The 25,941-nt window shown below is 39.3% G+C and overlaps 1 protein-coding gene across 3 annotated transcripts in view; it reads right to left on the bottom strand.

Moving 5' to 3' along the window:
• Positions 1-25,499, bottom strand: part of PECAM1 (platelet and endothelial cell adhesion molecule 1) — a 31,885-nt gene extending 6,386 nt beyond the window's left edge. Inside the window, exons 1-14 of one of the 3 annotated variants that reach the window (XM_080356405.1) lie at positions 25,438-25,499; positions 25,036-25,110; positions 17,917-17,943; positions 16,916-17,209; positions 15,746-16,045; positions 15,393-15,659; positions 14,740-15,000; positions 13,453-13,734; positions 11,723-12,004; positions 11,226-11,333; positions 10,351-10,378; positions 9,832-9,902; positions 9,151-9,207; positions 7,780-7,848 (exon numbers count right to left, since the gene is read on the bottom strand). In XM_080356405.1, the coding sequence (XP_080212531.1) occupies positions 7,780-7,848; positions 9,151-9,207; positions 9,832-9,902; positions 10,351-10,378; positions 11,226-11,333; positions 11,723-12,004; positions 13,453-13,734; positions 14,740-15,000; positions 15,393-15,659; positions 15,746-16,045; positions 16,916-17,209; positions 17,917-17,943; positions 25,036-25,110; positions 25,438-25,489 (2,173 nt within the window). In that variant the 5' untranslated portion in view covers positions 25,490-25,499. Of the gene's footprint in view, positions 1-7,779; positions 7,849-8,583; positions 8,674-9,150; positions 9,208-9,831; positions 9,903-10,350; positions 10,379-11,225; positions 11,334-11,722; positions 12,005-13,452; positions 13,735-14,739; positions 15,001-15,392; positions 15,660-15,745; positions 16,046-16,915; positions 17,210-17,916; positions 17,944-25,035; positions 25,111-25,437 lie in introns of those variants that run through there. The other 2 variants (XM_080356407.1, XM_080356406.1) reach the window with 2 other exon arrangements.
• Positions 25,500-25,941: the final 442 nt, after the last annotated feature.

Genomic DNA, 25,941 nt, shown 5'->3' on the forward strand with positions numbered 1-25,941 from the left:
ATCTTACACAGGGCATGCACGCAATTCAGCTCCGCATTTTAGGTTCAAGCAAGGTCAGAAGCTCCCTGCATATTTGAGTCTTACTGCAAACATCTGGCTTTGTCTAATTTTTGGCTGAAGCTATTATAAGCATTTGGCTCTGGAATCAGTGTCTCACAGATGCAGCCTTTGGTCTAGAACATGTCTTGAAACCTAAAGATCCAAATAATTTTTGTTTTGGAGAAGTGAAAAGTTATTTGCATGATTTCAGACTGCATTCAACTAGCATGTGCTCATAAGGCCCGAGTATGAATAACATATTGAACCCTCAGACTCTGCAAGCTCTCTCTATACCAGAAAAGGCATTCAGTGGGAAATTCTGGCTAAGTATAGAGGTGTTAAGCCAAGATTCAGTAGCAGGAAAGTATTTGAGCAGATTTCCGGATTGCTAGAACTGATTTCTGATAGTTTGTTCCAAACCACTGAATGCAATGGGGATTTCTCATGCCTCTTTCCACTGGGATATATTTATTTTTCCATAGCACATTGTTGGTTGCAATAGGATTCATAGAATTTCCTGTCTCACCACTGCAGTTGCCTCCAAGTGACCAATTCATTTTTCCAGACTTAGCAGCATAAAGGCTGGCCCTGCATTTTGTTCACTAGATTTCCATTTTCCTGATAAGAACTGAAGAGTAGTCGTCTTGCAATAAGCCACTGTGAGTTCAACTCAGTGCACATTCAGACCAGTGCAAAGCCTGTCCCTGTATTTGTGAGCTTTGGATCTGACACAGAGCAAAGGTGGAGTTCATTGAAGGAGCAAGAATCTACTGAAACATTGTCTTCCACAAGAAATGCCCTGAAAACTGTAAGGAACTCTGTGAACTGGAGTTGTCTCTGCTCTTCTCAGCAATACGAACACAACAGTGCTACCCCCAGAACTGGGAGCAAGGGTGAGGGAAGGGCTGGAGCTGAGATAAAGAACCAGTATGGAGATGCTTGGACTTCCCCTGCTGCCTCTCGGGAGGATGAAAGTGGTGATAAAAGTAAATAATCTGTCTGAAAGAGCCTCCATTCACCCAGCTAGACTCGGTGTGGGACACACCCTGACCCCTCCCTTGGGAAGAGCAGCAGCCGCCAGCCCGGCCTCTGGGGACTCCAGCGCAGGCAAAGGGGCACCGGAGCCACAGTCAGTTTATCCTTCTTGGCAGCCTGTTGATTTAGACAATTGCCTGTTTTGCTTAAGTCTCGAACTGTCTCAGTTCTTTCTGAACAAAAAGCAACAGCTCTGGGACTGGGTTGGATAATCCTGACTCTCAATATACTTTGACCTTTTCATAGAACAACCAGAGAAAGCAGTATTTTAAGGAAATTAGTTTGTCTCGATAAGCGTGAAGGACTTTTAGACAAAGGTTATTGACCTGACTGGTACTAATTGTGACTAGACTAGACTAGACTAGACTATACTATACTACCTATTGCTCTAGAAAAGGTTTTAAATCAATACTTGTGTGAACTTCCTAAACACCAAATCTTTCTCAGAATTAAACTAACGTTTCAGTAACAATGTGATGACAATTTCATCTCTCTGAGTTGCTTCCAGAGACAATGTGAATGATCAGCACCCTTCTTGAGCCTCCTGTTATATCAGAGGAAATGTAGCATCCAACTAAAGCCACTGACATTCTCTATTTACAGTGCTATTATTTGACTTTCAATCAAAATACACCTGACTAGACTTGGATTTCACAAATGACCTGCTTTTCCTACTGTTAACGGGTTAACTGTAGTTAACCACACGCAGGACTTCTGGCTTTTGAAATGTGCATTTGACAGTTTGTTTCTGTCTATTTTTAATGTGAACACCTCTTTAGGCCTGGTACTCAGAATAAGGAAAACAGCACAGCAGATAGGATGGGAATTCTTACCACAATGTGATGGAGACACTGAAGTGATAGTAACAGGAGATAACACAGCCAATACCAGGAAAATAAAAAGAAAAGGACTAATGGCAGGTCCTCAGCACACTGCAAAAGACCTGGGCCTTGGCAAGAATCAGAGCATGATCTGCACTATGGATTCATGATGTGGGATAAGGACGAGCAATAGCTGTAGAATTCAAAATACAAGAGATGTTGGTTACTGACATGGCATCTGCCTTACTGGGCACAGCACTGACAGCCAGGAGAAAAACAAGGAGGCAAAGTATTTTAGCTCAGCCACAATGAATTGCATGGAACATAACTACTACTGACAGCTCTTCAGCCTCCTCTCTAGGAGACACAATTTCTGGAATGCGCAGACAATTCCTTGAAAAGACAAAATTGCTTATGAAGCGCTTAATTCTAATTAAACAAACCCAAACCACAACTGTAACCAACAAACAAATAATAATAAAATGCTACATAGGTCTTAGGTGTTAAATCTGTCAAACTGTGGAGCTGACACCGATTCCCAACTTAATGTAATTTGCCCAGAGGACACGTTTGTCTGAACCGGTAACTTCCTGAAGTAGATTGTACTCTTGGGCATTTGCTCAAAAATCTCTAGGAATATTCAAATGTAGTGAAAATCATAATGGTAAACCAACTTCTGCACCAACTAGTAATGTTCAACATCTTTCACAACTGGTCTTTAATATACTTATACTAATAGATATTAAAGTACTTAAGAAGATAGATCTGTTTTCTAGGGATCCTCCACTGTATTTATACTTTGCCACCTTGCAATCACACAGCCTATCAAAAATCAAAGTAAATGTTACATTTAAACTGACTGTAACCCTATCCAAAGCAATGGCACGGCTATGTGATGCACTGCTTATCTATTAGAAACACTTTTCCTGTGTATCAGTCAGGAAAAACAGACGTGATTAAAACAATAAACTGTTACTATGTTTCCAAGAATAACTGAAACTCTAGAATGTTATGCATAAGAGAGCAGGTGGACTGCAAGATTAAGGGGCGTTTGCATATCATCTGGCTAATTCAGCTCAGTCTTTCAATCATATCTCATTTTATTGCAGTTCCCACTTTATGGTGAGTGCTTTGAGTTATAGCTCTGCTGTACCAACCCTGAGTTTACACTACAACTCACAAAACATCCTTCTGGTGTATAACACTTTCCGTTATGTCTAAAATAGGAACGCTGAAAGGTGTAATAATCGGCTTCACACCCTGGCAGAAAGCAAGCGAGGGCTTATACAATCAGCTTCTGCAGCTCGTTAGAGGTCCCATTCGCAGTAAAACCTTTCAGAACGTAATGGTCTTTGGGTTCAGCCCTGAAATTAGCTGTTTTGTTTTGTTTTCTCATGTTCCCCCCAGGTGATCCTGCACGAAATGTGTGAAGGATATTCTGCTTTTCACCGCAAAGTTGTGAAAAATGAGTACGACATACAGGCTCAGCACCAGTCAGGATTCTGAAATTCTGGTCGCAGTGTTGTCGCTCTTTAAACACATTGCCTTAAACAAATGACCTAATCTCTCTATTTATTCAGCTGTAAAATGGAGATAAAAATTGCCTTATAAGTCCTCACAAGGCAAAATTAAGTAATGTTTTCTAAAGTACTTCGAGACCTTCACATGAAAGATTCCCTAGAAACAGAATACTGTGTCAGAACAGGTGGGAAATCCCTTATAAAACAGAAAAATAGCAAATTGAAACACAATTATCAAAAATTTAAAATGGCACATAACAAAGCCACATGGCAACATGGATGGGGACAAAATCCAAACAGTTTACAGCCCTAATATTTACAAATCTACACTTCCTAACACAAGAAGAAGAAAATCCTTTCTGAATGAGTCCTTGACAAAGTGTGAATCAAAGCTTTCAACTTAGTTTCTGAATTCATTACTAACAGAACAGTTATAGACAGCAATTGCCAGTAAACAGCTAATGCCTTTGTACAAAAGTCTGTAACAGGAGGTGGAGGGTAGAGTGGCTGGCACATACAATGCAAGATGGTGCTTAAACCAAACAGCCCACCCTACTGCAGTGATCATAATGCTTTAAAGGCTTTTAGAGGTTGTTATTGGAAGCTTTACAGATATTTGCTGGAGTTATATCACAAACTAGTGTAATATTTTATAACATATGGCAAACATGCTCAACTAAGAGGAAAAGTGTTGTTCGTTAGCAGTTTGAGATAACACAACACAGCATCCTCATCCCTAACAGGGTATGTTCTGCTCCAGATTCAGATCCAGATGTACGGCCCAGCTACTCAGCAGATACAATACAAATGGCCTGATGAAGTAGATATTACAAATATTAATCTCACTGCATTAAATATCATCAGTTTATGAGAAACCATGAAGGTGTTATACGATTTATCAACACCTGTGATTCCGTAGCTGTCCTTCAGTATGTTCCTATATGACTCAAATCTCTTTATTTATGGCATTTATCTTCTAAACTATTCAGTCACAAATCTATCCCTAATCTCTACACAAATGCTTCCTTTATATGTTTAATTTTTCGCTAGCTTACTTACCATTAATAGCTTTTCTGATTTCACTATAAACTGTTTCAGTCCCCTTCTGTACAGGAGCTGGAAAATGTATTGGCAGAGAATCAATTTATTTTATTTATTTATTTTTTTTAATTTTTTGTTTGCCTTATGAAAACTCCTTAAACAGAACACACTGTTCCACTTTCAGAGGAAGGAGTCACATAAGCAGCAACGAGCCTGTGAAGTCTCTATGAACAAGCATCTATACACCCTCCCCTAAACCCAGACTGCAAGGTTCTGAGAGTGAGAGGCGTCTCTCCCTCTGTATAAAAATAACGATGCAAATAGACTTCCCTTTCTAAATTTGACTTTAACATTCTAATACCTTTCTCAAATTGATATTGCTTTAATTTTACAGGGACATCTACCACGAGATAAGAGTTTCTCTGGATCACTTTGAAGAGCTTCAATCTGTTCTAAGGATTTAGGGATCCTAGACCTGAGGAGATCTGTCAAGACTAACTACACCCCCTTTTTGGCAACCAGCCTGATTAAATCTTATGGGCACAAAAATAACCTAATTTGCTGTTCTTTGTGAAATGTCTCAGAGGAATATTTGCAGATTTCCCACTGGACAGCTTCTATTGAGGTTCTGTCTAGGAAAGGTCTCCTCTCAGTTCCTCAGCGTGGCAGACTTGCCCGTCAGTGCACTGAGATCAGCTGAACAGAGCTGGAGGGAAAGCGAAGAAGACTTGTGGAAAGACAGAAAGAGGAACAAGCAGACAGGGAAGATTTGTGCCTTCAAGGACACAGCTGGGATACAAATGCAGTTAGTCTTAGACACTCGTTTTTCAGTCCCTTGGGTTCAGGAACAAACCCCTGTAAACCTCTGCTCCTGTATGAGCTGGAAAGCAAAAAGCTCTCCCGTCTTTGCTGTCTGGTACCTGTGAAAACCTATCCATAGAGTCTGGATGCCAAACTACAGGCACTTACCCCAGGAGGGGAAGGCCAGAGCCTTGTCTAAAGGCCTGAAAAGAGCAAGAACTCAGTTTCTCTACAGTCAGTGTAAACACAGCTCTGGTTCGTAGGAGATTAGAACAATTTCCTTCATTTCTTGTATGGCTGGAGATTAAGAATCCCTGGGTAACCGCAACAAAGCAAAATGCTCCAGAACTCTGTGCATTTAAAACCACTTTCTTCATTTGGTGTAAAGGCTGTTGAAGGATCTCAAAGTGTTTCAGAAAGGTTAATTCATTTCAGTTAAACTGAGTCTCTTAGAAAACCTCAGAATTCTACCAATATCACCTCCAATTTCTGTGGATCTTCAATAAGTCTCAAAGTTAGAATTTTCTAGTTAGAGGGTTTTTTTAAAGAAATAGAACATGGTTGTTCTCCCTCTGCAAGAACGTGGAAAGAAAATTCACATTTCTGGGTACAGAGTCGTGTACTTCAACTATAACAAAACATTTAAAGAATTCCGACATATTGGTCTATGGCCAGACTCAAAATCAGGACTGCTACTGTTCTGCATTTCTATGAAGAACCTAAGTGTCTCTCGCACCACATTTGAATTTCCCAAAGTTAATTTCATTGTTTTTAATTCTGTTAAGATCATTTAAATGTTGGGAGCTAACACATCAGAACTGAGTTGTAAAACTGCTATTAATTTCACTGACAGTAGGAGTTACACTTCACCGAGTGCCTAATCACAGCTTTCAAACTTGCAGTTTTGGCATGAACTTTCTTTGCAAAATAGTCTGAAGATCTTGAAGGGCATTTCATATGCTTATGGACTTGAGCTTAAATGATCAATTAAGTTACCAGTGAAGTAAGAAATAATCTTCTCAGAATTTTAATGAGAGGTAGCTTCTTTCATTTGGAACACTTATTTGTAACAAATTACAGTCCCGAATCTGCTCCTGTGAACTCGCTGGAAAGACTTGGTGGGAGGCATTTCCTTAGCTTGCCTTTTTTTTCCCCTCCAAACTAATTTCATTAAATTGCGATATAATGCCAGTGCGCATGTTATTTTCTTTGTCAATCTTCCAAAAGCCATCTCAGCACTGAAAAAAATGTGCAAGGAGGAATTACTTAGATGATTTGACATTTTGTTCCCTCTAACTTGCTAATGTTGCTACCCTGCAGATAACTAACCAGCTATAAGAGAGAGCATGTTCTTACTCAGCTGTGATTAGCCGTTTCTTGCTTCTCGCTTCATGGATATTTCCTGATCTTACTTTAGCACTGGCCTTTGGTTTTGCTTGGATTAACAATAAAGGGTCTAAATAATTTTGCCATCTTTTTGCACAACTAAGCTTTAGAAAAAATTAGCACTATATCTTTGTCAAGCATATAATCTCCGTAAGTATTCAATTTAATCTTTCTCTGGAATTACCAGCTCTTTAAATATCAAATTAACATTCCTCTATGACTACCTCAAATAAGAGCTGGACTGTGTAGCCCCAGCTCCACCTTATATTTGTCTGGCCTCTTCACCCCAACTTCAAAAAGCATCTATCAAGTTATTCCCACATTTAAGTTTCAAAATAAAGCAGTGAAACTCTGCTTCTAGCAAGTTTACCACTCACTATCAGTAACGCCATAATGAACTCTGTTCTTTGCTCCTCACAGAGAAGCATAGTACAGGTAAAGTTTTTGATGAACTAGTCTATTCACCATTGTCCTGTGTCAAAAAGTATTTCAGAAATTACCAGCTACTGCAAACAGGGCTGGAAAAACAGGGTGAAAACAGTGTTTTTAAATGTAAGTAGTTCTTTACTGTCAAAGACAACATGTATATCCTTCTACAATTACGTAAACTTGTTCTGAGGTGGCATTCAATTATTCCTGATTCCCAAAAGTGACAAAAAGGCCGCTTGTTCTAGCCCAGACACTGCAGTACTTATTGCAGCAATCTTTCACAATACACAAAATATGATTCTCCTGCTCCTGACATGAACATTAGAATTGACAGTGACAACAGTGGCAGGAGGAACAAAGGATTGGGAAGAAAAATTAATCTGAAGTTAGTCCTGAGAGATCAAAGAAATCTGGAGTTCTTCAAAAGGCAGAAGGAATCAGACTCTACGTGCAGCCTACAGGAGGAGATCTGCATGCCCAGAAAAAAGGTGAGTGATATCCTTTGTCTTTGTTTTGAAGAAGGGCTGCAATGAACAACAGCATTGTTGTCACAGCATCATCTAGATTAAGGAGCACTACTGGCATGAAGCTGTCCCGCTCACAAAACACAACCTGCTCTTACTTTGACAAGTGCCAATATCGGACCAGCATCAGGGAGTAGCAACATGCCCCCAAAACATAACCATAGAGGCCAGACAGTTTATTACCTCTGTGAGGATCAAGCGTTGACACTTCAACTTCAGTGTACTCCACCTCCTCACTCTCAAGGTCAGGTCCTGCCCCAAAAATATCAAGAAGATGTTTCTTTGTAGGACTGCACGCTTCATTTGAGCTGTGGGCCTGATCCTGCTGCCACTGCAATTAATGGACAAGTCCTCATTTGACAGATGCAGGATCAGGCCCTACTCACAGCAGATGTGAGTTACTCTGCTAAGAGTTGTAAGGCTAAGCCATTCCTAAGGCTCATCCCAATCTGAAAGGCAGCAGAGCAACTCAAGACAGGTTTCTGAAACTGTGGGACATGCAAATTGTGCCAAAAACTTTTACTTTCAACTTAACACCTTCAAAAGTGGCACAACACAAACAAAGCAGGGAGTTATCTGAGAGTCTCTCATATTCCTGTTCCAGCTCTTCTCTCTTCTGTTTCTTCCCCTATCATTACTTTTTCCTCCTTTTCTATGGCTCTTATGGCAGGACACTTCCCATTCTCCGCTTTCCTCACATTTAAAGCCTTCTCCAAGTCTTTCACGGCCTCCCTCAACACCTCTCATACTCTCAATTTCTGCTTTGCCAATAAGCAATTTCAGCACTTTTACATTGCCCTTCAAGCTCTCCACAGAACATCTACAACGGTAACTCATCTTCTTCATCCAAATGCTTTGCTGCCACAATGCCCACAGAGAGCCTGGCAACAGTTAGACACCTGATTTACTCAGACTACTGGCTGACAAGTGCTGGCTACCTGGATACAACAGACACAAGAAACAGCTGTTGCTTTCTGCTCTGTCTTTTCCTTAGGGTGGAGATGGTTTTCTACTAGATTTCTGCAAAAGTTGGAAGGAACCACAACAGTCATCCAGACTGGAATCTTGCAGAACTGCCTGTGGATTTTTTAGAACAGAAATTAGAGAAAGACCTGATGATTAGAACCGGTAAGTTTTGGAGCAAGAGAAGAAAAAAAAAGAAAGCTGACGAAAACATTTAACCCATGAGAGACAGAGAAATAAGAGAAGTAGAAGTCTGTAGACAAGATTTTTTTTTTTAAAGTTCTGAATATTTGTTGTTTAGAACTTAAAATTTTGAGTGTGAGTTGTATTTTTATACCATACTTCATTATACAGCCTGGAGTCCAGCACAATTAATTGTACTTCATAATGCAGTTGGTAAATGGATTATATCATTGGCATTTTGCACATAAGGAAAAAGAATTAAGCTCAGCAAAGGAAAAAGTCTTCCCCACTATCAAAGAGAAAAAGGAAAGGACTGGATTTATCAAATCCTGATTACTACCATTAGAAAACACCACAGCTTTCAGCCATAAAATAATTTTAAAATCTACTGTTCAAATATGAAATTACCTTTATTCTCATCTGCCGATTTCACGTGATTTTCGTTATCTTCAATGTAACCTGATCCTAAAATATTAAAGGAAAAGTTGAGCTGACTATTTATTATAGCAAATCAAATAAATGAGTTACAGAGCTACAAATCCTATTGTCATTCTATTCATTTATGAATTCTACTTCTAGATTCACATCTAGGACAGTCATATAACACAGGTGGGAAGAACGTGGCTTTTAAAGTGATCAGCTAAAAAACACCCAAGGGGTAACTTGGTATCAGGTGCTCTAAGTGCACTGAGGTCCTGGCATGAAAGGCGCCCTGTCATGGCAAGTTAACATCGCTGCACTGTGGCTGGATCATGGGATCATGTGCCACAACTCAAATTTCCTCTTTGAAATAATTTTCTTTCAGCTGTTTCAAAACCAGAAAGTAATTTTCTTTTACCATGATCTCCCAATCTGTAATATTGTTCAGTGATTGCCTGGTAGAAGTGTACGAGCAGACTTACAAACTGATCTTTGTATAAGATATGCTTATAAAAAACTGATAGAGACACTTGGGAGAATGTTATTGGTGTTCCTCTGTATTCCCAAACCACAGAGCCCTATCCAAACAACAGTCATGTAAGTTCAAAACTTGAAATAAATATTTAATTAAGCCAACTCACTAACAGTCTTACATAAAAACTATCCTACCTGAATAGTAGTCTCCATCATTGGGCTGTCTTGTCAGTTTTTCACTTGTCAAGTTTGTAGCCAAGGCAGAACTGAAAAGCAAACCAATAGAAGTTGATGTTATTATCCCAAATCAGTCAAAAACAACAACATGATGATAAGCAAAGACCCGTCACTGTCTGTGCTGACTCCCTCACATTCTTACCTATTGAAGCTTATGAAAACTTTGCCTTTAAGAGAATCATAAGCAAACTTTACGGTCAAAAATGTTCCCTCTTGCATTCCTGTTCTTTAAGGCCTCTGTATTTTTAATTCCATATATAAATGCATTCACATATAGGCCTGACATTCTCCTATTTCTCTTAGCTGGCCTTTTTTTTTCTATTTTTAGAGTATTTCCTTATCCTGTTGTTGTTGTGTTAGCAGGTGGTACATGAAGCACGACCATCTATTGTCTGCAGGTGTGTTCCGTAATAAACTATATTCATAACAGAATATAACAGAAATACTTTGCCATTACCATAAAGCAACTTATCTTACCCAGACATCTCCAGGGATGGTCCTTTAGCTTGACAAAGAAAAATAAAAGCATCTATTAATAGATTGTACAAGTAAAAGAATTTCAAAGTAAATATCAAAACAAAAATATAGTGATTATCTACTTAAGTCAGAATAATTTCTCTTGGCTATCATAAAATTAATTACCTAGTGTCTTACATCCTATTTATCACCCAGGTCCCTTAAATGTCTCTTTCACAGAGAACCTCAGATTCAAAACCCCAGACTTCAGCCCAGCCAGTTCGAGCAGTCTGGGACATCCACATACTTCAGGATTTTGCAGCGTACTGCATATCACAGGATTTTTGTTTAACCAGATCTACTTATTTTCTGAAAGAACAAGATCCGAAATAATACTTTAATGATAAAAGACAAATTCCTAAGTGAAATTGTATTATGGTGCCGGGAGAAAAACGAACAAAAAAATCACACCGACAACCTAATAATCTTAAATGCCTCAGTTGGGACCCCAAATCAAATTGTCATAGCTATATAAGGAATAAAAAACCTCCTCAGGCCCTGTCGGCCTCTATATTGCATGAGACTGAATTCCAGACCTAGGACTGCATCAGAACAGTGCAATTCTGCCCTATTTCCAACCGTCTTTGCTTCACTAGTGCCTTCCCAGCACCATTAGTTAGATCCTTCCATTCTGCCCAATGTGCTTGGAAGGCTTCAGCACGCTTCCAACTTAATTTGGGCCACCCAAAATTTTAAAGTAGACTTTTAGGTTTTTCAAATTGTAGTAAGTCATCTCCTGAAGCCTCACCCCCACAAGCCTTTGCTCCTGAAACCAATGCAAGTTTTCAGCTGCAATACATTGGTCACCACAGAAATAGAAGGGAATCATTCATTACCCTTTTTCTTCTTGCGCAGAAACCAATATAAAGCGAGAGTTACTGCTCCTACGATAAGTATGAGGGCGAACGCAGCAATGACTCCTTTCTTCCAAGTCGCTAAGATGACTGGAAATAAAAAAAGACATGTTTAAGAGAGTATGTACAGTGACAGGTTATCATTGCCAATTTCTGCCGTTCCTGAGCTTTCATTTTATTTCAAATTGACCTTCTAACACACTGGAGAAGAACTTTAAGGAGACTTGCATGCAAAGTTCACTAATGACTGAAAACTCAGTACGAGTTGCTTTTGGTTTGCATCTGGCTCCATTGGCATTTGAGCATGCCTTAAATTGTTGTATGTAAGCTAGACAATCTCTGTTCATAAACGGATCTCTCTGTTTAATTTTCGACAATGATGGTACAAAAACAAGTAAGGGAGTTATTAACATCCCAGACAACATGACCTCACCCATCATGATGACATAAGATGCATCTTACCATCAAAATTAGCTTACCACTGATGGTTATTGGATGGCTTTTCACATCCACGTTAGCCCGATTAGAAGCCATGCAGAAATATGTCCCCGTGTCCTGCCTCTTCATTGCTTTCTTGTGCCACATGACTCTGTCTGCATTTTCAATTTGTTCAAATAGAAGAACTTCACGATCAGTTTTTCTGAAAAGCCTGAAGTGAATTGGCCAAGATCCTTCTTTCACAGAGCAGAGAAAAGCAGTCTCACTACCGTCTTCCACTTCTCCATATGGAATACTGCCCAAGCTGGCATCCCTGATTGGTACTACAGAGTGGTAGCACAAAGAAAACAAGTATTAGCTCCATTAGAAATAATTTTGCTGATAAAATATGATATTTTAGAAATACTTGCTTTAATGCCATTTTTCCTAGCTAAACAGAGACTGAATGCACAGTATTAATCTTTCTGAACAGTCTCTGCAAGGCAGCATTATCTAGTAAATATTTTTATATACCCAGAAATAGAGAGGGCACTATAAACAAATAAAGAAACTAAATCCATTACACAGAAGTCACTCAGCCTCTTTTCTTAAACTCCTTTGGATGCCACTCAGGTCCCAACCTACAAATTATTTAATTTTCACAAATAATACACTCAGCAGTTCAATAGTGTAAATAATTTTAGTCCCATTTATGTAACTATGCCTTCATAGTCATGTAGAGAGTTATGCTAACTGTATTATACCTTTCTTGTAACATTCAATATACCATAGTGAATATCAGCAGATAATGGATCAAGCTCTTCAAATGCAGAAGCAAGTCTCAAATTCTAATGGTTACGGAATACAGCAAACACAATGAGAGAAGTTAGTTTGCACTTGAATGTTCGAGTTGTAAGAATATGCATAGTCAAAATATACTTTTTAGGTTTACTAGGTAAACTGCTGCTGTAACAGCTGGGATACCCTGCTTCCAACAAAGAAATACCTGTTTGTTAAAGAAATACAATTATGCTTTGTATTCGTTTGTTACTTGTATTTCAAATTACCTTGACTTTAAATCTCACTGGACAAATCTCATCAGAGTTTTATCATTCAGCTTCTCTCTAGTGTTAGCAAAGCATATCCTGGTGGAACTGATGAACTTAAGGTGCAGTCCTACTCCTATAGTCTAGGCAAATGCATATAGTGTATTAAAAGAGATCAGAGACTTTGCCTATCTACAGTAACTCCTAGTTGCTAATAAGGTATAACAATAAACTGACTTTCAGAGCCACTTAGCAATTGCAGCTTCTGGTGTTGAATCTCAGTGCCTATCAAAGCTGCAACTAATAACTGAGGTATTTAAAGAGATTTTCAAAACTGTGGATGTACATCTTTCACCAGGAATCTTGCTAGCCCAGTTATTTTAGTGAGTAAAATCATAGACTATCTCCAATATCATTATATACATTTAATCCAGTCCTATGAAAATCAAACATGAAGCAAATGGATCTGGTCCTGGCATTTTTTATCATTAATTTTACTAAAACAGCTTCTATAAGATTTCAAGTCAGATCTGGTTTTAACATTAACATAGACTCAATTGTAGTTAAATTGATTCAGATTACTATAGGGATTTTTGCTTTAGTGATAAATAGTCTGTGATACAGCTCTCCATCTATTTTGAATTCAAGGGAGCAAAAGTCCCATTTTGATTAGTCCAGCATTTGCTGCTACAGTTTCAAAAATCAAAATATGACGTTAGACAAGAAGAAGAATTAAACAGACTTACCTATTACTGTGACGTTTAGAATATTGCTAGTTTTCATACCACTGGAGTGATTATTTCTAGCATCACATTTGTATCCTCTTTTGTCATTTTGTCTAATGTTTTCATCCAAGAACATAGCATATGTGTCATTAGTTACTCTTTTCTTAACTTCATTTCCTTTGTAGAATGTGAATATTATTGGTGGCGTTCCCATCGCTGAACGACAGATTAACCATAGAGGCTTCCCTAAAACCACCTCCGGTAAACCACTGACAACAGAAAGGGTCGGCTTGGAGACTGGAGCTAAAAGAGAATTAAAAGAAAAAGCTGTTGCAAATTACACTGCATAAGGCTGAAAGATACAGTATTATTTTATAGAAAATATATAAATACATAATATTTTGCTAGTTTGCACACATAGCCTCTATTGGGAAGCTTTTCTTCATTGACAGAATTGAAGCAGGGGGTCACTCGAATAAAACAAAAACATAGATAATGAAACATACGTGACTTAGAATAAAATAGCATAGGGGGAGAATGTAAAGGAAAACAACAAAAAAAAAGGGTCAGTGCCACAACTGTAGATCATCCAGACTCCAGAACTAGCTCTGACCCAAGGAGTAATAGTGTAGAGCAAAAATACATGCAAGTACCATCGCATGTATTACCTGAGATAGACCCTGCAGCACCTAATTGGGGAGCTCTGTTTCTGCAGCACAGTGAGTCACAACCCAGCTCCTCCCCCTTTACAGACCCAAGAACTGACTGTGCTTGTTCCATGAGAGGGAAGGAAACTGGGGTGTTTATAGTTAGCGTGCTGGTGAGGGGCTTCTATTGATAGCAAAACCTGTGTTTTTTCTGGAGCAGAGCTATCCAGATGACCTCTGGCTCGCATGGCGTTCTGCCTGGAGGGCCAGGGGGAGGGATACAAGGCAGACACAGACAGAGTTTCAGCTCAAACTAATGACTGAAAAGTTTGCAGAGCATTTTCAGCTTCTGCGAATGGTAATGGGTGAGGGTTTATTTGGCACCTCACAGAATCAAGGCAACAGAAGGAAGACGTGCTAACTCCCTTCTCCTAGGGCCAGCTCTGGAAAAGTCTGACTTGATTAGATCATGATAGGCCAAATTCTCTACAGCTAAAGATGACAAGCACAGCTCACAGAAATTAATATTGTAAGAACTAATAGCCTGCTAGTTCAAGGACTAGAGACTGATTCTGCAAGCAGATGTGCTTATTTATAAGCTTACGGTTTGTATTTCCCTCCTCCCTGCCCCATTTGGTTCTAAGCCTCTGTATCAACTCACCATAAACATTTATCCTTACAGGTTTGCTCTCCTTGACTATTCCTTTTACTTCAGCTTTACAGGTATAGGATCCAGTGTCATTCACATTAACCCTCATTGTTAAGTTTCTAGAATTTTTCAACAAGATGTCTCCATTTGAATTTTTTCGCAATATAGAGAAGTTAGCTTTCCGAAAACCACTAATGCTGCAACTCAAAGTTAATTCTTTATTTTCATCCAGATTACTCATAGAAGCAGCCAATGTTGGCTTGGGGAACAACTCTGCAAAATAAAAAAGATAATTAATTAATTCAAATCGAGCCTAAAAGAATACGACTACCTATCCCAAAGTATACAGAATAAAGGACATAAAGAAAGTTTACAATAGGGGAAAAAATAATCATGTATATAATTATATCTTCAGGGACAACAGAAACTTAGCAATCACTTGAAACCACTTCCCATATGTGTTGTTTTAAAGTATTATTTTAGTTGGAAAGTATTAGTGGCAGGCAAAAATCGGAAACCAAAATCTAAACCTAAAGAGCCTTTAACTTAGGGAAACTTTACACTTGGTTCTGGAGGTTACACTTGGATCTTGAGTTCTACCCAAAGTAGATTTAAATTTGAATAGTAATCCATTGAGTAAAATCTAAGATGAGCAGAGGTGTTACCTGACACAACAACATTCAGTTTGGTTGTTTTAGATGCTCTCCCTTGCTCCACCTTACACAGGTATTCACCACTGTCTTCTAGAGTAGCTACCGTAGAGTATTTCAAAACCTCATCTTGTACACTCTTCAGTATTGTTTTGTTTTTCTGAAGTAGGATTTCAATGTCACGCATTCGGGCTACGACAGTTGAGCATTCAAACTGTATTCTGTCTCCTTCTGTAATATTACTTGAGGGCTTGACATTCAGAGTAGGCTTTATAAATGGTTCTGCAAGAGAATATATATAAACTTGTGGCCCAACGTTTTAACTATAGCAAGTGAAGAAATGTAAAAAGAAAAGCAAAGCAACTTACCCTTGACCGTAACAAGTGTTGTGTTGCTGTGTTCTGAGTCTTCAAATTCGAGTTGTACAAATCTTCTACCAAAGCAATCAAATTGTAAAATATTATCTGCCTCTTCAACAGAAAATTCCACTTCAGAAAAATTTCTATATGGTTCAAAAACACGTTTTTCTTTAGGTGTTGAATTTGTCTTTATCTTCCGGAAAAAGAAATGTAAAGGAGGTACTTCTTCTGGCAGCTCACAACGTAATTTCACAACTTCACCCTCTAAAACTTCATCTTTCTCAGCAGTCAGGATTGGCTTGGTCATTCCTTAGAACAGAAAACAAGAAGTAGAACATTTCACAATCCTGATAGAAACGCTATCTTGACGACTATGGTAGCGATTTATGTTAATGGACAGATGCAAACAATTCACAAGAACTGAGCTTTTGAAGGCAGCTCCTTTGACATGTGGGTGCATGTCAAGGCACCTTCGGAAGAACAAAATGTCCCTCTGGAGTATAATATGATCTTGATGCAATGTGTGAAGTATGAAACTTGCCACTTAGAAATGAGCAAGCAAGGAAAGTAAATGTCATCCCAACTTTTGTACCTAGAGGCGCAGGGCTCTGAAGAAAAATTACAGGCCATGCACAACCCCCTAACTATTTAATGTTGAACAAATTCTTTCTGACTTGCTCTTCTAGGGGGAATTTCAGTCAAGAACACATGGCTAGATTGAGGTGGCCCCTTTTCTTGTAAGAGGTGAAAGAGCAAGACTGATATAACACTGTCTGCAAAAACACTCCACAGCTGATAGTAGCTTTGGCAATGGCTGTCACAAAGTGAGAATATCTATGCATTATTTCCATCTTTTCCAGTAATCTACCTGCCCTCGCCGTTTTTATGATCTGTAGGCACAGGTTTTCACAGATAGTGCTTTGTCTAGTCTAGGGAACAGAGGCTCAGGACAGAGATGGTGCCACAGCAGGCACGGACTGTACTCCCATCACTGATCTGCCATGTAGCCTTGGGATCATGATTTCAGTTCTGTGCCTTAACATGATTTAGTACTAAATTCTTGTAAAGTACTGTGATGTCTATGGATAAAAAACACTTTGCAAGGCATCTTATTTAACACCATTATTACTTCCCCCGGAAGGCTGTTTTCTTTTTGTATCTTAGAAAACTGCTACTCACCTTTCACCCAAACATGTAAGGCGTTACTAGATTTTGTCTTTCCACGTGCTACCACGGTACATTCGTACTCTCCTGTATCTGAAGATCTAGCCACAGGTATTTCATATTTTGCGTCTTCTTTGTCTGTTACAGTCATGAATACAAGCTTGCCATCCTTAAAAATCGTAAAATTATGCTTCAGCTGGAAATCAGTATTTTTGCTAATATCAGCACGGCAGACAATTGACATAGGAGCTCCATTCTTTACTTTGACAGAAGGCTGAACTTTGATTTCAACTGTATTGAAAGTAAAAACTTGGGGGAAAAAAAAAAAAAGTTATATTTATTTTCAGCTTGTCCAACATAATACTGTTATCTCAAGCTGCTACATTTTAGTCACAAAATTTAATTCATTTTTACCCTAGTAGCAGGGGTTCTAATTTTCCCGGTCAGATCTCACAGATGTTGAGAGCGGTAGCAGCTTTACCTTCCCTACATAGACACACAAGAGGCAACTACTGATTGTCACAGCACACGCTGTCCAGCTGCTCAGCCTTTGTCCTGAGGGACTGAATCACTGACTACTCTGCTCAGACATTATCTTTTATTTTGCAATAAAAAGAGCAAAAGAGAGTGCCCTTCACTTATATTCTATAGTATTATCCTACCCCCTTGCTTCTGGGTATGAGAGGGGTTTTTTTAAAGATCAAAACAAAATGCTAGTCATTAAATTTCCTCTCCTTTCTCTTCTCTTGTATGCCACACTAAAGCAAATTAGGATTGATTTCACCAAAAAACATTTATGAAAATATGAACAGCACATCTGTCACTTACATACTATACCAAGAAACACCACCAAGTAATATATATATATATATTTGTTTTTACAAGGCCAAATTTCATACTGAGCTATAATACAGCAAAACGAGATAAACTCTGTTACGGATGCACACCAACAACTGAGGAATTAGTTAAATTACTTATTTTAAAATTTTATGTGAAAAAAACCCATAATGACTTACCTCCCTCCTGAGTATAAAGTCCTGAACCTGGAAAAAAATGAAAAGAAATGTTGTTTTCAAAGTTTACAGACCGAGAGACAGTAACGGGAAACAGTAAAAAGCCCAAACAAACCAGAAACACATGTATCCACCCAGATATTTAGTTATCGAACTTACACTGCAAGAAAATCACCAGAAGAGCAAGATACATCTCGTTCCTGAAGAACAGACACTTAATTCCAAAATAAAACAATACTCATCATCAGAGGTGATGCCTTGAGGTACCAAAACCAGGTTATGAGGTTTTCTTTCTGTTGTTGTTTTATGGAAACAGATAAAATTTTGCCATTAAAATCTGTAAGTTTTCCCAGATCTTCAACAGAAACTGGCTAGATCAAGTAATCGTTCCCATTACTGGAAACTGGAAATGGGAAACAATGAGAATCTATCTGCTGCTCACAGGCAGATTACGGTTCAGGAAGTGACTGGACTTTTCCTGAGGGCGCCACCAAATGCATTTGCTTTGTTTAATTTCTTAAGGTGTATTAAAAAAACAAGAAGTTCCAATGACATTTATCCTGTAGTTCCTGTCAATACGGGTATTTTTAAGTCACAATTAACCATTTAGAAACACAAATTACCTTTGCTGCTTGACCTCAGCAGATCCTTGAGAAAATATTTCCCTTCATCCTGACATGGAGAACTCTTTCGGATAATTAATGTATATAATTATTCACTTTTCCCTTTTGCCTCCATTTCTAGGTCTCTCATCTTTGCTGTGGCAAAGAACAGCTTTACTGTAGGGTGCGCAATAAATTCAAATTATCTCAGAAACCATAGCTACTGTCGTCTTAGATGAGAATATTGATAGATGCACCTCTCATACTACCATCATATATCAAAACCACAGAAATGCACAAGATTTTATTTTATGTAGTTAAGACAATGCAAGGCATGCACAATCATAAAACTTCAATCCCACAAGAAAAGAACTGGTTGGAGTTTCATTTCTCTGCAGAAATCTGAAGCAGCACTGTTGCAATGTGAAACAGAGAATACTCTGGAGCAAGAGTTACATCATTCCACTTGAGCCCTAACACTGACTCAGTCTACAGGCTTGAGAAAGTGAGTTGAAATCATGCCCTTCAAAAAGTCTTTCTCAAGTTGTGTGTCCCAGAACTCCCTAACTAGTGATTTAGTTCTTCTTGAAGATCAAGTATTTTACTCTAAATCCCTTTGTTTCTTTCATTTGTAGACAGAGTCAATGCTTTCCTTTACTTCCAGTGTCATTTTCCAGGCTTACTAAAACACATCCACAGAACTCTATGAGACATACAGCTACACTGTTATGTGAAACACCCTTTTTCTGGGGGTCAATGAAAACTGTATTTTCCCCCCAAAACAATAGTTTAAAGCTAGAAGTGTACTTTAATAGTTGTATTACACACATAAGTGTGGTATTTGGCAAAAGGAAGCAGGAGGGAAACACTCATTTGTTTAACAATATATCGGCAGTATGAACAAGCGCCTATCTAGCTGTTTTGCAGGGAGTACAGAATGGCACAATAGTCAGAGCCGTTAATGACTAAGAAGTAGCCGGTTAACTAGCGATAGTGTTTGTTCTTCTTATTCCAGCCTGTTTGAAATACACCACCAACAAAAGACTGATGGTTTGGCTGTTTGCCAACCATGGTCTCCAGAGCCATGTAAAGGAAAAGAGAAGGAGGACACATGGCAGGTGGAGAACAAAGGTACATCAACTTCGGCTATTGATAACAAAAAATAGGAAGGAAGGAGATTTCCCCCTCCCCCCATAAAAGAATTCAGCATGACACACAAAGCTCAGCAAAACCACACTAGTGTTTCCCACCAGGGGACAAAGGCTCTCCTCCCTGCCACACAGAGGGAAGGAGAAAGTGCATGTGGGCCAATATCCTTCAGACTGAGCCAATAGGGCTGAGTTCAGGAGCAGACTCCAGTGGAAAGGTCAGTTTCTGGGATTAACTAGGTCAGGAGTAAGGCTTAATGGTTGCAAAACCTGAGGCTGTTGTGAGATGTCACTCCCAAGTGAAGGATGTTCTATAAGATCTCACAGGCTGATTAGACTCTCATATTCTTTATAAGCTCTCAACAGTGCCCTGGAAAGGAAAATCTAGCTGGTATTGACCAAAATCCAAGAAGTAAATTCAGCTGCAGGAATTGAAGTCAAAATATCATGAAAGTCAGGAGAAAAGCATTTCAAATGCAAAAGAATGGCTTTGAGGTCATCTTCCATTGTTAAACTGGAAATCAGATTGACTTAAAGAATTTTAACTTGAAAGTACCTGCGCCAGTAATACAGCTGCAAATTTTCCCAACAGTCATCTTATTCTCTTCAGATACGTTTTTCTGAAATACATAAGTTATCCTAGTATACATCATGTAGAATTCTATTCAGTCCCTATTATATTTCTAGGAAAACTAGGATTGACCTCAAAAATGCAACACACCACCTGAGGCAGACAGAATAGTCCTCCTTAATCTGACATAATGCCCTTTGAAACTTATGGAACCATTAACCTACTGCCCAAGGAATCGGACCCTTAAACACTAAGGTTGTGGTCATCTGGAAATTTATGATTCATGTTTCTGCTGGCTGGGTCCCCTCCTACTTGCTTAATATGACATTTCCTAACACCCATCAGCTCTGTCATCTGAGGAGAGCTTTGCTTAAAATCAGAGGCAAAGCCTATTTTCCTAACTAAGCGCAAAATGCTGAATAAGATTTTCAAGTTTTTCCCTCTGCAAATACAGTGTTTTCAGCCAGTCCCTTATGACAGGACAGGAAGCCAGGAGTTCACAGCACATTTCAGCTGTTTGTTTTCATTTGCTCTCCAGCTGGCAGGCGTGACAGCAAGAGCAGCAGGCAGTGCCAATCTTCAGGACTGACATCTCGCTTCCTCACTGATTCCAGCAAATCTTCCACGGCCCCTCAGCGTTGTCTCCTGGTCTCAAACTGATGGGAGTTTAACTTTCTTCAGAAAAGAAGAAGTCTCTACGTGTGTTGCCTTCAAGTTCTGTCTCACTGATTCACTGACAAAACATCTCCCTTAACACAACATTATGGGGTCATTAAATCTTGTCCCTCATAACAGAGGCTCCACATGATTTGTTGTATAAGTTCACTGATTTTAAAAGCAATTAATTGCTATAGAGGTGTATCGACAAATGTTTCAGATATTCTAAATTTTATTTTAAAATTTGTAAAAATTCAGAGATGTTTCCATCTATACTGAAGTCAACACAAGCTTTCCAGTATCTAAATCAAGAATAGAAAAGCAGCTCTGATTTCTAATCCCCCAGTCCCTGATGTGTGTAATCCTTTAATCTTTCTGGTTCCTTGCAACTGTGAACTATTTTGCTGCATTATCACCTCCTGTTTCAGTATTCTCATAGATAATAGAAGTGTAACAAAGCTGTTTTCACAAGTCTAGATAAATCCCTAGGAAACTGTGAATTACCTATGTTTGTTCTGCAAATATTTTTGGGGTATATTGTCTTCTCTTGAATGTGAGACATTTGCACCATTTGTCTTTATTTTAAAAGTGCCTCTTTATACCTCCCTACAGAAGAACAACAACAAAAAATAATTTTATCCCTGGATTTGAATATTTACAAAGAACATTAAATAAATTAATAGTGTTGGTTTGGTTTTTGTTTTGTTTTCCAGAAGTCTAGAAGTTGTACAATGTACAGAAACTCTGGATTGCTAAAAGTTTGTGCTTCTCTGAACAAATAGTGTTTCACAATTGCACCATCTACTGGGAGATGACCACTATAGCCAAGCACGCTGGTTCCCTCACCTCCCCTTTCGCAGTGAAACCTGTAATTACCAACACCTCCTCCAAATGGCAATATAAACTAGATCTGAAAAGTAACAGAAGGAACCAGGAACCGATAATGAGAGAATATCACCAAGGCTTTCATACAGAAATTTTTCTTTTGGATAGAAGAGGAGCTAATTATTAGTATTTGGCTGTACACTTCCTTATCAATATGGTGTCACATTGAAAAGAAAATTAGGAATCTAGACATGGAAGAATCTAGTTTTGGCTTGGAATCTAGTCTTGATTTGTATTTCATGTAGCACACACTTTTGTGTACCTTAGAAATTATTTCAGACAAAAGCAGAGAAATTGTTTCTTTCAGAGGTGTGAAATCTATTTGTTGATTTACATTAGGACTGTAGTCTCTGGTACCACCTGTCAAACCTTTCCTGTTCCAGTAGCGGGCATAAGTGACTGATTCTACATCTTGAGGTCATTTTTAATTGCCATCTTCTGCAGACATCTACTGTAGCAGATGCTCTTCCAGCACAAAAGACCTCTCAGGATGAGAAACTAGGACTGGGAATAACTTATAATTCTGCTGAAACGTGCCTTCCTCACTTCCCAAACAGAGCCCAGCACCTTGACCAGCACTTGTCATCCCTGGACACCCCGGCCACGCGTCCTGAGGAAACCGGCCAAGCTCTGTCACACGCCACGTAAAGCTGCTGTACCTGAGAGACCCTGCTGACAACGAAACTATTTTAAAAGGCACGGATTCACTGCTCACTATAACAATCCACCATTAGCCCCACACAAACCAGTTTCTTAGAGAAGCATTCCATTCCGGGTGAGCCAGCCCGCCCCTCAGTGACCTTACAGAGCAGGAGTCACCCGGTGGGTTAATGGCACCACGTTCTCTCCACAGGCCGTCAGCCGGCCCCTCACGCACCGGACCGGGCTGCATGGCGGCTCCTCAGGGGAGGGACAGAGCCCACAGGAACGAGCCGAACTCCACGAGCCCGCCAAACCCCTTCCCGCCACTGCCCTCACCAGCCCTCTCCTCCTGCCGGCCCCTCTCCGCCTTCACCACCTCGCTGTGCCTGTCTTAAGGGCGCTTTTTTTTGTGGGTTTCTGACAAAGAACAGGCTCCCGCAACAGGAAAATGTGCAAAGGCTCCTTGTGCTTCTCCTTCCAGCTGCGTTTTTACACATGCTTCCTGCCAGCTGCAAAAAATAAATATATATATGCCGGTCTTGTGGTTAGTTGTCAGCGTTTCCACATAAGAAACATTTGCGAGGGCAGGGTGGAGGTTGTCTTAAAAGAAATCAAACAAATACAAAAAAAACCATAAGGGGGAAGGAAGTCACAAAATTCTGTGAAAAAGCTTTCCAATACTGCAACAGGCCAGGCTTTGGGAGGGGTTTTGTGTTACAGAGGAGGAAAGGACAGATTTTGTAGGACCTTGTCATGTCACCTTCAGACGCTGGAGACAAAGAAATAAGACAAGGATCACGACAACGCTTTTAAGGCATTCTCTGCACAAGTAATTGCTTCCTTAGGTACAACAGGGTCTTGAGTTCTTCAGAAGACATTGCCCACATGTAACTAAAGATTACATTTACTTTGCCCAGAGGATTACAACACCTACTTCCTGTAACCGTGATTATGTAGCTTTGTATTACTAATTAGATCATCAAATTACTTATCAAATTTGTTTATGCAGTGATGTTGAACTCAAAGTTTGTGATGAGATTTGTACCTTCTAGGACAAGATCTTCACACCTTAATATTTGAAGCTTGACCAAAATATTTCCCTAACAACCTGGCTAGCTGTAAATATTTGTTAGCATCTTAAAACTTCTAGAGACTTGATACTCTTTTTTTCGGGACATTTTTTTTTAAATTATATTGCTGCTAAAATAAACAGTACCATATACTCTCTTAGTCTCATCATATGATCACTTGCATTATCTCTAGCAAACGTGTGGCTGATATGAATCAGTGATCTCATTCCCTTGTAAGAACAGTGCTAGAAAAATTACATACACTCTCATATACTGAATGGCAGCACAGTTCTACCACACAGCTCAGCTCTCTCACTCAGAAAAATGCTGATTATCTTACAACAACTGTATGTAACATATAGTTGTATCCCAAATGGCTGTTCCTCACTCCACAGCTTGTTCTCTGCCCACTACTCTGTCTGCTATAGGCTAAATCTAAGTGGAATATGACAAAAGTCTTTGCACAAACATCACTGAAGATCAGCATTTTCCGTATTTAGGACTTCCTCAACCCTTAGAGCCACTCCTCAAAGATTTCATTACTGTAACTCCACCAGCTGCCTTGCTCAGTATCAAGAAAATGTTATTTCTCGCAAGTCTGCTGTTTTCCTACTGTAAGCCAAGGACATACTTCTTATGCATTACAAATCCTTCTAACCAAGAACCATTGTTTCTTGTCTGCAAGCTTTCTTTTCTTCTCTTAGTTCAAATGTCTCAGCAGATTCAGAAAACTACTGCAAATGGCAAAGGTAGGTTCACTTTTTTTTGTTTTGGTGCTGAAATCAACTGTTAACAACAACAAAAAAGGATTGAAAACTGTTCAAAGCTTTCACGTAAAATTAAAGCTTTGGCCCCTGTCTGTGCAGTGAGGCAGTTTACAAATTTCTATCAACTGTTACCTTGCTGACATGTATGTGCAATCAAAACTGCTTTAAGTTGTTAAAACATATTTTTTCCACCCCTATAAGTGTCATAATTTATCTTAGTCATGATTGTTTTCTTGCCATTTTCTATGAAAAGACACTAAAGTTTTAATGACAAATTTATTTGTATAATCTCATAAGAGCAAACTGCTTTGATATCAGAAAGGCTCCTGCTGCTACTATTCAAAAGTTCAATCTGCCAGTTTACATATGGCCACAAATAAAATACTGCTTTTATTTTCAGCTTCACATGCTACCTCTCGACTAGCATATCAAGTTACTTTCTCCTACAATTTACACTTCTATAATTTTCATTGCTGCTGTAGTTCAAAAGTATTTTTGTTGGTTCATCTGGATACATCTGTTGGCTTTGTGCATGAACTCTCTTTTGTATGAAGACACACATTTTTCCTCAAGTGTTTGAAGCTGTATACTGATTTTGAAAAAAATACAAAGCTGTGTTGCCTGCTACCAGAGGTGGAAAAAATATCACCTGCTATTCCAACTAAAATAAGTATAGCTTGGTCCTCAACATATTTTGGGGAGTTTCTTGAATGATAGGAGCAGTGAACTCACTCACAAGTTTCTCCTTTCCAGAGATGCTGTCCAACCCCAGGCTCTTACCTCTTGAGGGGACTTCGAATGTCATGATGAACCAGAACGTGAGCCTCTCCTGCCACGTGGACTCTGGATCTCCACCTGTCAGATACACACTGTTTAAACACAATCAGAAGGTATCCACTTTAAAAAGGCCAGACTTGACCCCCGGTTTGTTTAACTTGACTATCAACTCTGCCAGTGATGTGGGTGAATACAAATGCAAAGCTGAGAATAACATCACCAATGGCGGAAAATACAGCAACAGTCTCAGCTTCACCCTTATAGGTATGTCTTGCTGTACACCTTCTCAGCATGTTTTATTTTAGGGGCACATAAGCCATGCAACGCAGCAGGTACTGTTTTGAACTGCAGTGTGCGCCTGCGCTGATTCCAGAGCTGAACTTTCCTGCAAACAGCTATTTTTACCGTAGGAGTCAGCAGGCAGGGCTGTTCTGATCTGGCTCACTGAACCGCCCATCCTTGATGCCCATTCTCATTTGCCAATGTCGCCGCTTAACTCCGAGTCTTGCTTTGGAGCTTGTCCCGTACACAGTGATGCAGCCTTTTCAGTTTTCTTTCCACAGAGCCAATTTCCAAACCAGTGCTGAGCTCGCTCACCTCTCAAGCAAAGAAAGGCCAGAATGTGACCCTGTCTTGTCTCTCAGTGAACGGCTCTCTTCCTATCACATACATATTCTTCAAAGGAAAAAGAAGCATCTCTCAGCCAGTAAAGATGCAGAAGAGGGAAGCAGCTATGATTTTTCTACATATCAATTCCTCTAGTGACTTTGGAACTTATAAATGCAGAGCTGAAAACAGCTTTCGCAATAATACAAAATACAGCAACAGTTTCAACTTTACATTAGCAGGTATGCATGCATGAAACAATTTACCACTGTCAACAAACAGGGACTGCACAAAATTTAGACT

This window comes from Nesoenas mayeri (genome assembly GCF_963082525.1).
Source record: "Nesoenas mayeri genome assembly, chromosome: 19".
Lineage (NCBI taxonomy): Eukaryota > Metazoa > Chordata > Aves > Columbiformes > Columbidae > Nesoenas > Nesoenas mayeri.